Source organism: Megascapheus bottae, chromosome 3 (assembly GCF_031878675.1).
Source record: "Megascapheus bottae isolate mThoBot1 chromosome 3, mThoBot2.hap1, whole genome shotgun sequence".
Taxonomy (NCBI): Eukaryota; Metazoa; Chordata; class Mammalia; order Rodentia; family Geomyidae; genus Megascapheus; species Megascapheus bottae.
Genome location: NC_143511.1, coordinates 342,540 through 354,324, shown reverse-complemented (window position 1 = coordinate 354,324; position 11,785 = coordinate 342,540). Strand labels below are relative to the sequence as shown.

Below are 11,785 nucleotides of genomic sequence, written 5' to 3'. Positions count from 1 at the left end.
AAATCTTAGGAAGTAATTCTGTGTCTTAGGTTCATTTGGCGTTCCTATGACAAAATACCAGAGATTCATAAACAGCAGATTTACTTGGCTTACAAGCGGGTTGTCAGAAAATCCAAACATCTCAACACACCTGTAAGGATCGCTCCACTTATTATAACACAACTTTAAGAGAAGTAAAAATGAAACCTGATTCATGTAGAAGCAGCCAAGGCCTCTGATAGCCTTGCTTTACAAAAACCCACACTCTGAAGACCAATCCCCCCAAACACTATTCATCTATTTTTGAAGATGGAGTCTGGTTCTGTCACCTCAACACACTGAAGACCCATTGGGGTCCTCAACACTATAGTCCCTATGGTCTCACACTGAGACCCTTTATATAGAATTAAAATACATGACAACAATCACATTTGTGTGGAGACTGAGGTACATGGTAATAAATGGCTCTAATGGATGGCACATCTGGAATATAATTAACGAACTAATAAGCATTGGTTACTAACAGATTAAGAGTGTTGTAATATCTTCTTCAATCCACTAAGAGAATGAGAAGATAATCTATAACCAGCAAACAACTAGAAAAGGGGAAAGAAAAACTGTAAAGCATTTTAAGAATCCAAAAGTAAGCCATAAAAATGCCAAAATACTGCCCAAAGCTATCAAATTCAATATAATATTCATCAATATCCCAACAACATTCTTTGATGAAATGAAAGAAGCAATCCAGAAATTCATTTGGAATGATAGAAGATCCCAAATAATGAAAACAATCCTTAGCAGGAAAAACAGTACTTGAGGAATATCAATACCAAACTTCAAACTCTATTAGAAAGCTGTAGTTATAAAAAAAACAGCTTGGAGCTTTTTTTTGGCACTGCTGCAGGCTTCATGCCATCATGGTTAACTAACGTTCCCAAAACCCGCTGGACTTTCTGTAAGAAGTGTGGCAAGCACCAGCCTCACAAAGTAACACAGTACAAGAAGGGCAAGGATTCCCTTTATGCCCAGGAAAATCGTCATTATGACAGAAAACAGAGTGGCTATAGTGGTCAGACTAAGCCAATTTTCCAGAAAAAAGCTAAGACCACAAAGAATATTGTACTGAGAATTGAATGTGTTGAGCCCAACTGCAGATCTAAGAGAATGCTAGCTATTAAAAGATGCAAACATTTTGAACTGGGTGGAGATAAAAAGAGAAAGGGGCAGGTGATCCAGTTCTAAGTTGCAACTTTTATTATGAAGACAGTACCACCGTGATGTCTAAGTTCCAGCTTTTGTTGTGAAGACAATAAAATCTTGAGGTCAAATTCAAAAAAAAAAAAAAAAACAACAACAGCTTGGAGCCAGGTGCAGGAATTGGGGGAGGGGTGGGGAGGTGGCTCATTCTGATAACTCTAGCTACTCAGGAGGCTGAAATCTGAGGATCATGGTTCAAAATGGTTTGAAATTCTATGAAACTCTTATCTGGAATTAACCACCAGAAAACCAGAAATGGTGCTGTGGCTCTAACGGTAGAGCACTAGCTTTGAGCAAAAGAGTTCAGAGACAACAGCCAGGCCCATTATTCAAGCCCCATGACTGACAAAAAGTATAAGAAGACAATTTTTTAAATTAAAAACAGAAACAAAAACAGCTTGGTCCTGGCACATGAACAGGCCTGAGAACCAATGTAATAGAATTGAAAACCCAGTAATGATCCCACAGACCTATGGCCACCTAATCTTTGATAAGGGAGCTAAAATTATCAAATGGAAGAAAGACAGCCTCTTCAACAAATGGTGCTGGCAGAATTGGTTATATAAGTATAGAAAACTTAGAGCCTTATACTCACCCTGCACCAGAATCAACTCCAAATGGATTGAAGACTTCAAAGTAAGAGCAGATACCCTGATAAAATTACAGGAAGAGATGGGGGATACACTAGGATTCCTTGGCACAATTCAAAACTTCCTAAATAAAGATCTAGAATCACAACAAATCAAAGAAAGGCTGGATACATGGGATTGCATTGAACTGCAGAGCTAGCAAGATAAATAGAGAGCACACAGAGTAGGAGAAGACATTACTAGACATATGACAAGGGTCTCGTGTCAAAAATATACCTAGAGGACTGGAAATGTGGCTTAGTGATAGAGTGCTTGCATAGTATGCATGAAGCCCTGGGTTCGATTCTGTAGGACCACATAAACAGAAAAGGCTAGAAGTGGCACTGTGACTCAAATGGTAGAGTGCTACTTTGAGCAAAAAAGCTCAGGGACAGTGCCTAGACCTGGAGTTCAGTTCCCAGAGATGGAAAAAAACAAAAAACAAAAAAAAACTAGGGCTCAAAAAATTAAGCCCCCAATAACAAAGCCTCAAAGAAACAACCAACCAGTTAACAAGTGGGCTGAAAGAATTAAAAAGAGACTGCTTTTCAGGAAATAAAAATAGCCAATAGGCACGTGAGGAAATGTTCAACATTTCTGGCCATAAAAGAAATCCACATTGAGATTCTACCTCCCCCCAATTAGAATGGTCATTATCAAGAAAACAAATAATAGTGACACTTATTATACGAAGACAAATTATTTGTACCTAGTCCGAAGCTTAAGCCAAGGTCTGCGTGCTGTCCCTGAGTGTTTTTTCTTAAGGCTACTACTCTACCACTTGAGCCACAGCTCCACTTCCAGCTTTTTTGGGGTGGCTAATTGGAGATAAGAGTCTCAAAAACTTGCCTACCAAAGCTAGCTTTGAATTGTGATCTTTAGATTTCAGCCTCCTGAGTAGGATAACTGGCATGAGCCATGAGCATCCAACTTACAAAGGCAATTTTTAAAATAAAATATTGGGAAATTAAACCCAAAATCTATTTTAATGCATCTATAAATTTACATAGTCGAGAATATTTCTTCCATTTTTTCTACAGCATATACTAGAAGTAGTTTTTTTTACTGAAGGACTGTAATAGTAAACACTTTTTAAAAATTATGTTTGTCTTGCTTGAAGCCAGGCAAGCCTTGAACTTGTGATTCTTCCATGTAAGTTTCCCAAATGCTGCAAACTAACAGGTATTTACCACTTTGCTGGCTCTTATTTCAAAATATATTTATTTTACCTCTCTCTTTAAAGATAGGTTATCTAGTTATAGAAATCCAGATACACTTGAATAATATATGCTACCAGAGGCCTATCATATCTACTGTCAATGAAACTTCCCTTGTATATTATTTCTTTGACTGTAACCCATCTCCCTTTAATTCTTTTGTGTTTGTATGGGTCCTGGGGCTTGAACTCAGGGCCTGGGTGTTATCCCTGAGCTTTTGCATAAAGGCTACCACTCTACCAACTGAGCCACAGCTCTACTTTGGCTTTTTAGTGATTAATTGGAGATAAGAGCCCCACTGACTTTACTTCCTCAGCTGGCTTCGAACCATAATCCTCAAACCTCAACCTCCTGAGTAACCAGGATTATAGGTTTGAGCCACTGGCCTCTAGCCTCCCTTTAATTTTTAATGCTCCAAAGTTTCCAGTAGATTTAAATGCTAATTGATCAAGAAGATTTTTCAACTCAAGGTCTATGTCTTTTAATAATTGTTTTATTTTAAAAGTTATTTATTGTTTGCTGGGGTACGCATGGAATTCTGGATGTCTTATTTTCTAGGCAGTGCTTTATATCCTTAAATTGTATCTTCAGTTCCGAATTGTTATATAGCTTCTAATTTGGATTTAATAATTTAAACATCATCTCTTTTCTGTTCTGCTTTCTTGCATATTTCCACTGTGAATTTCTTCCACTTCTTAATTTCTTGTTCCTCAAATTACTCTTTTATTTGTAGGCTCCTTTGTTGTACTATGTTAAGATCTAGAAGCTTGCACTGTTATCTTTCAAGTCATTAATCCTTTTTCTTCAAAGAAATCCAGTGTACTATTATTTTAAAACTTTTGTTTTACAAAATTTATGCCTTTTAAAATCTTCCTGTGTTCATTTCATGGATACTACTTCCTTCCTTATTCCACTGAGTAATAAACATGTTGAAAATATTCTCTACACCTACAGGAATTTGAAAAAATTAACTGTTAAATTTGTCAACATTTTCTGTAATCACAGACTTCACTTAGTGTTTAAATTGGGAGGTAGTTGTTGGGAATTGAACCTAAAACCTTTATTAGGCTTTTAAGAGTTATTCTTGCTTGAAAGTCCTTCTTAAGCACTTTTTCTTTCCTTATATCAGTATTCTTTCAGCTATGATCATGGGTTTTGCAGGTTTAATCAAGCTTAGCAGATCAACTTGGATTTTTACACCATAGTAACATTTCAATTTGACGATTTGCGTTAAGTATTGTATAGACTTGGTTTTAAGAGAGTAAGTTCCATCTTTTTAAACTATCTTGAGAAATAACCAAAGGCTTATGAAGTAGAGGAAGAAAAACAGGAGGCATGTCCTGGCTCTTTCCAAATCTCTTCTCAGTGTCATATATTATATCTGTGGTTAAAATTCTAGGAGTGTGCTTCAACTTCACGAACCCACTCAGATATCTCTGCTGCAGATCCTGTAGATTCTGGAACTGGTGTTCTGAAAAGAACCACATTGTCAAAGAATTACATGTTGATTCAACCTTTGGTTATGCAGAAATGGACAGCATAAATCATAAACTTGAGTCTCCTTCCTTCTGGCATTTCCAACTAAAGGGGAAATAATAGTGTACATCTGATCTAATACCCTTCTCTAAGCAGTAAATTAGTCTGGCTAACTGGGTTCTAGCGGATCCTACAAGATCAGAGCAGGTAAAGAGAGTGTCTCTTCTTTTTTTTTTGGTGTTTATACAGTAATGAAAGGTGCAGACGAAAAGAGAAAGACACACTGGGTACTGATAACAATAAGAATGAGGAAAATATCCTAAAATGAGGTACAGAAATGAGCAGAGTGATCAGAGCTACACAGACACTGTGTCATTTCTTTCAACATATGCTAAGGTAAGTCCTGAGTATAAAAGGGCAGTGGCAATTAGTTAGGATTCAGCTGTCTTCTATAATGTTTCAGAACCTACCACCTTGGAGGGGTCATTAGTCACTGCAATCTTTTCAAGGAGCCACTGAGCATTGGAAAAGCAAGTAAAAGTATACTGTATGTCCCTCTACTCAGCCATCATTTCCCCTTTCCTTCCTTGAAAGTCCTTTCCTGACTAACTATGCTGCCAACCTAAGATCCAAAATAAATGGCATCAACAAGAAGACTAAGTCTATAAGAAAGGCTTGAATGTAAAACTCATGGACAGAGAGAAAAAGTGAGTATAAAAAGGTAATACCGGGCCGGGAGTTTGGCCTAGTGGTAGAGTGCTTGTCTAGCATGCATGAAGACACAGGTTCGATTCCTCGGTACCACATACATAGAAAAAAGCCAGAAGTGGTGCTGTGGCTCAAGTGGTAGAGCTCTAGCCTTGAGAAAACCCAAGGACTGTGCTCAGGCCCTGAGCCCAAGCCCAGGACTGGCAAAAAAAAAAAGGTAATACCATGAGAAAAGCAGGAGGACATGTATATTTCTCATTACCATCATCCCCATGTGGTGACCACTCATGGCTCAAGGATTGAAAAGACAGAGCTCCTACCCCATCAGTCCTCCAAGCCTTATACTGGGAACGGCCTAGGATTCCCAAGTATCCCAAGTATACTTAAAAGAATGTCTTCATAACTAGTCTAAACATACAGGAAACAAATGCTTGAAGCCAGGTGCTGGTGGCTCACGCCTATAATCCTAGCTACTCAGGAGGCTGAGATCTGAGGATCATGGTTCAAAGCCAGCCTGGGCTTTGAGTCTATGAGAGTCCATGAGACTCTTATCTCCAATTAACCGCCAGAAAACTGGAAGTGTTTCTGTAGCTCAAGTGCTAGCCTTGAGCTGAAGAGCTCAAGGACAGTGTCCAGGCCCAGAGTTCAAGCCCCACAACCCACAAAAAAAATATTTGAATTCATCCTTTGAAATGGAACATAAACTGGAGCTAACTTACTAGTCAACAATTTGCACCCCAGAACCAAGTCACCAAGTTTCCGAGAGCTCACAAGATAGTCATAGCAGTAAGGTTTAGGAGAAGGGAAAAAAGATTTAGCGAGACAAAGACCTAGTGGTAATGATTTTCATCAAATACATTTAGGACATTTTCTATGGTAGAAGTAGTAGATTGATTTCTTCCATGCCCACTACAATCTCCTTCTGTCTGCCTTTCCTATAGAACTATATATTCATCTACCGGCTTGCAGGGAAAGGTGGCTACTAGAAATAGAAAGAAGCTTTCTGAGAAAACTACTTCCTTATAAAAAGGAGATTGAAGAGGTTATTCGTATAACTCAGTGGTAGAGCACTTGCTTAGCATATGTCAGGCTCTGGGTTTGAATCAAAGCTACCATACTTCTCCCAGCTTAGAATGTTATCATAGAATTTGAATGTAAAGGAGATGTTCTTTGACCATAAAGACAAAAACTACCCACGAACAATGGCTGAACCAGGATAGAACCTACATCTGTTTCAGCTAGGCAACTGCGATTCTAGCTACTCAGGAGGCAAGATTTGAGGACTGTAGTTCCAAGTCCTCCAAGCAAACAAATCTGATAGACTCTTGTTTCCAATTAACTAGCAAAAAACTGAAAGTGGAGGTATGGCTCAAGTGGTAGAGCACCAGCCTTGAACGAGGCCCTGAGTTCAGAGCTCAGTACTGGCACAAAAAAGGAAAGGAGATGAGAAAGGGAGGGAAGGGGAAGAGTGGAAACATACTTTACTTCTGAAGAGTTTTTATATTGATAATTTGGGGGTTTGTTTTATTTGGGTTTTTTGGACAGTCCTGGGGCTTGAACTCACAGCCTAGACACTATCCTTGAGCTTTCTCAAGGCTAGCACTCTACCAACTTGGGCCACAGCACCACTTCCAGCTTTTTCTATGTATATGGTATCAAAAGGGGCTTATGCATGTTAGGCAAGCACTCTACCACTAGGCCATGCTCCTGGCCCCATAATTTGTTTCTAATCACACAGAAAGATCAAATACTACTTCCTGTGCTTTTTATTTTCCAATACTGGGGATCAAACCTAGGGCCTTGCCCAGTAGGGCAAGTGTTTTGCCATTGAGCTAGGCCTCCAGCCTTTGTAAATAACATGAGGAAATTAGGAAACACAGAAACACTTCTCATTAAAATTTATCATCCTATGTATTATGTTAGAAATCTAACATTCTCTATGTGATCCTTTGCCTTTTATAAGTATATGTCTATTAATCTGAAAGCAAGAGCTTTCTTCCTTTTTATAGTCTCCATTGAAAGCCTTGATAAAGATAGAATGATCCATTTTGTTTTTTTAATCTCTAAAAAAATCTCTAAATCTCAGTCAAGCCAAGATGTATAGAAAATATTGCATTCTACTAATTTTAAAGAAGAAAAGGGCACCTATGGGGAGCTGTACAAATTGAGTCTCACTGGTCATTTCAAAAGAAGAATTTAAGTAGAATATCTAAATAATACATCTTTCAAGAATTACTCTGAAACTTTAACTTAGAAGTTTATCAAATTATTTCTATTTATTTCATTGCCACTACAGCTTCAAGAAATACTGCTATGAACCTCAGAACAAACAATATTTCTCCAGGTCACTATTTGGTTATTTCTGCTTTGGAAAGCCACTTCAATTTGCAACAAGATTTCCATGGACTTTTTCCAAGTAGCCTCATCATCTATTTAAATTACCTGGTTCCAATGGGGTGTATTTGGGAAGCCTATCATCAAAGACCATCTGTGGGCGTAAGCCCATAGAACTCATTTTCCGAATAATAAATTGGGATACAGAACCAGGGTCCTTGAGGATAATGTAATGAAAACTCTGGTTAGAGGTCTCAAGTTGGACCAGTCTATGACAGGAGTCAGGCAGCCGCTCCATTGAGGGGGTGATGCCGATTAGCAGGCGCTGGTAGGAGAGTTCAGCCATAGACTGCCGTGACCTTCTTTCCTTTTTAACAACAGGACATGTATAAACAATTTCGGAATCTTCACTTCTTGCCTCAGTTCCATGGGTGCATGTCATGGCATTTAGGTTTTTAGCAAGTAGTTTCTGTGCTTCCTTAAGAGAAATGCTCTGAGTTTTTAGGAGACTTGATTTCTTGCATTCCTTGTTAAAAATATGCATCAATAAATATAATTCAGGCAGCTGTGAGAGAAAAAAAAGGAAAGTCACAAAACCCATGAAAAAAAATCATCTGGCAGATCCCAAACTCTGAAAAAAATTGGACAACCAATAGTCACAGAAACAAAAGCATTTGTTTTTAGAAGATATCTTTGCCTAAGTAAACCAAATCAGTTAGGAACAGGGAATAGAGAGAGCAGAAAGTTGAATCTTACTTAGATTGTGTTCTTTATGTATGTCATGTAAGCTCTCAGCTGCAAAATAAGCCAGCTAGTGCTGGACTTCAGAGTCTCTTAGATTTTTCCATCTCTATAATTCTGAGTGACTATCACAAAGGATAGCTCAGGAGGCAGTGACCAACTTTACTCGATTTGAAGAATACATTTCTTTTAAGGAAGGAAGGAAGGGAGATCATATTGATTTCAAAGCATCATCTGGATGTCTCAAGAGCTCAGAGTGGGAAATGCAGTAGAAAGGAGACTGTAAATGGTTGTGATTGGCTGGAATAAAGTTAGTGGTTTCATTTGTAGAGTGATTGGGGGTAGTTGTCATCAGAAGAAGAAAAAAAAACAATAAATGATTCATCAAAGTATATTTCTCTATACAAAATGCTATATAAAAGGAATGAAATTTTCTGGTTTCCTACCTATAAATCACTCCTAAAATATTTTGGGCATTAACTCAGAAAGCCAAAAAAAATACAACTCAGCTAAGAGCCAAAAATTCAGGATATTTGGTTGAGGATGTGGTAGAACACTCACATAACATGCTCAATGTGATGGGCTTAAGTCCCAGGACCACCATTGTCTGGCCCATTGCAATTTCCTTTCATTCCTATTGGGTTCCATTACAACAAGAGCAAATGCAAAGTGAAATAAAGTTAGCAACTGGCTCTTTAAAACTGATTACCATCATTAGGAAAACTTGTGTATATGCTCATTCCGACTTAGAAGAGCTAAATTTTGCTAGGATAAAAGATGTTAAGTCATGGGGATGAAATTTTAGTATTCCTCATTGTTCCCAGATGTGTCAATCCATGTTCCACATTTTGAAATTGTATGGGTTTTGGATGTAGATTTTCCTGTGAACAGTTGTATGAAGTTTTAAGTACATACCGAGCATGGGTGATACTCTAGTGCCGTACTGAGTGAAGTCAAACTGGTGGAACTTGACGAGGACATATTTTTGACACTTTATTCTCTAACTCTTGAAAATTAAACATCAGGAAAGGCAAAATATAATCAGGAATCAGCTAAAATATAAAAGGAGGTTAGTAAACACATAAAAATCTGAAATTTGTAAATGGAATGCTTTCCTATTTTGTATAATTTAAATTTTTATTCTTTTTTCTCTTGGTCTATGTTTTACAAAATAATCTTATTTCAACCAACTGTTTTTCTGTGAAATGCCCTCACATTCTTAAACAAAATGTATGTTCACACTTAGTGCTATTTCAATGAACCTTATATAAACTATTTAAGTAATTGTACAAGGAGATTTCAATTCAACAAGTTGCATGCATCTTGATCAATGTCACCCTTCCAATATTCTTCCCATCTTTCCAAAAGCCATCCAAACTCTAAAGTTATATAATTCAATATATTACATAATGCACATTGAATATTATGACTGTAGTTTCCTTGCCCCTCCTCCCTTCATTCCTTTGCCCTCTACTTGTAGATTGTCTTATTTTAGTGTAATATTTTCACCAACTTTTATTTCAACCAAAAACACTTTTAAATCATCTACATCCTTATCTAGGAAAAATGTTCTTTACCCAGGAGACAATGACCAAGACAACAAAACAATGAACAATTGAAATCATTTGCTTTGTGTCAAGTATCTCAAGATTTCCTGTTATGCTCTATTGATGGGACTGAACTCAAACCTCAGATGAAGGATTAAAAATAATTTAAGAATCCTCACAATTTATCTCATTAATGAGTGACAGTTAAGTCCTCTTCCACATTTGACCCTGGCCCTATTCTTGACTTTGACCACTAGGCAAGAGGCACTATATGAGACTGTGTGCGTGTAAGAATCTAGACCTTCAGAAACTTTGTGGCTTCCCTTCACATTCTTAGAAGGCTGAGCCATGTGGAAAGAAGTCGAGCTGCTTTTCTAAGAAAATCAGCCAAGAACCAGTTCCAACTTTTAGACATGTCGCAAAGTCATGTCAGTTCATGAAGCTCATAGGCACCTGCAGATCACTACAGCTTCATGGCCTACCCCAATGGAGCCTCTGTATTCTGCTGTTCTTTGTTCAGCTGAGCCTGGACAGAAAAATACCACCTCCATCTCCATTTAGAGATGGCTGAACTGGCCAACTTCAATTATGACTACCATAATATTTAGTTTTAAGCCCTCGGGTGTTATATAGTTATATAGTCATAAATACAGATGTGCTACAAAATATCCCACATGCTTGGCTCCATTTATCAGTGTGAACCCGCTATTGTAGATAAAGGGAAAACAGAGGGGAAAACATCCCTAGGTAGCTCTGCATGCTGTGGTCACTGGATGAATGACTGAGATGAAGCAGAAACACTCACTCGACTTTTGGGAAGAGACCAAAGCAGGCATGGTCTTTCCTTTTCCCTAGAAAAATTGGAAAACCTGTCTGGAGAATCGCTCTTCATTCTATACATGGTTACATCCTGATAAATCTATCATAAAATAAAAGTATTTCAAGCTGAAATGTGTCTTCTTCAATGATCCTGCTGACCACCACAGCTTAAACAAATTCCCCACTTTGGCGTTCCTTACTTCCTCTTGTGGTCATGGGGGCTGCTGGGTGCTGTTGCTCACTGCCATTGTCCAATCTCCAGGGAGAGAATGTTACACAATATCACTATTTCAGAAGATCAAAACCCAAGATCTGAAGCATGATTTCTACACTGTATATATTGCTTTATAGCTTTGTTAAGGCCACATGAAATAAGACTTGGCTGAGTTTTCTCTTTTTAACTGTTGAATTTTTTATTATCTTGAAGTAGTTATACAAGTTTTAATGCAACATATCAGTTTATAAGTTCAATGAATCTTAACCAGTGTCACTCCTGCCTCGATTATGCTTTCTTTGTATGGTTTCTGCAAAAGGAAAAAATGTGCTCTGCCACGCTTCACCTAAAATCATACCAGCAGACAAAATCAGCAAGGACATAGTTAAATCCAATGATAATCCAGAAAATAATTGGGAAATCCCCAAGTGATCTTGTTTTTGTTTTCATTTGTAGTGAAAGTTCATATATTCATTTAAAAATCTAAGTATAGCTCAACAGTGGTAGTCTTTAACAGTTCAGGGTAGAGAGAAACTTACACTTTTCTCATTATTAAAAAAAAAGTCTAAGCAGGCCCTAGCAGCTCATGCCTGTAATCCTAGTTACTTAGGAGGCTGAGATCTGAGGATCACAATTAGAAGTCAACCCACACAGCCAATGTCTATAAAACTCTTATCTCCATTTAACTACTAGAAAATTGGAAGTGAAACTGTGGCTCAAGTGGCTATCTTGGAATATAAAAGCTCAGGAGCAGGGCCCTGAGTTTGAGACCCAGGACTTGTACCAAGGGAAATATAACTTTCTTTCTTTCTTTCTTTCTTTCTTTCTTTCTTTCTTTCTTTCTTTCTTTCTTTCTTTCTTATT

The 11,785-nt window shown here is 37.8% G+C and overlaps 1 protein-coding gene and 1 long non-coding RNA gene across 2 annotated transcripts; both read left to right on the top strand.

Moving 5' to 3' along the window:
• The first annotated feature begins 607 nt into the window (after positions 1–607).
• LOC150064747 (large ribosomal subunit protein eL42-like) lies at positions 608–1,298 on the top strand. The gene has a single exon (XM_090329043.1). It carries the CDS (start codon positions 889–891, stop codon positions 1,219–1,221), a length of 333 nt encoding a protein of 110 aa, XP_090185169.1. The 5' UTR covers positions 608–888; the 3' UTR covers positions 1,222–1,298.
• A 3,518-nt stretch (positions 1,299–4,816) lies between these two features.
• LOC150064746 (uncharacterized) lies at positions 4,817–9,124 on the top strand. The gene is made up of 3 exons (XR_016534828.1): positions 4,817–4,954; positions 5,153–5,265; positions 7,563–9,124. It is a non-coding gene; the product is annotated as an uncharacterized LOC150064746 (long non-coding RNA).
• Positions 9,125–11,785: the final 2,661 nt, after the last annotated feature.

Coding starts and splice junctions, on each gene's coding strand:
- LOC150064747 (XM_090329043.1), top strand. CDS start 889: ATGCCATCATGGTTAACTAACGTTCCCAAAACCCGCTGGACTTTCTGT.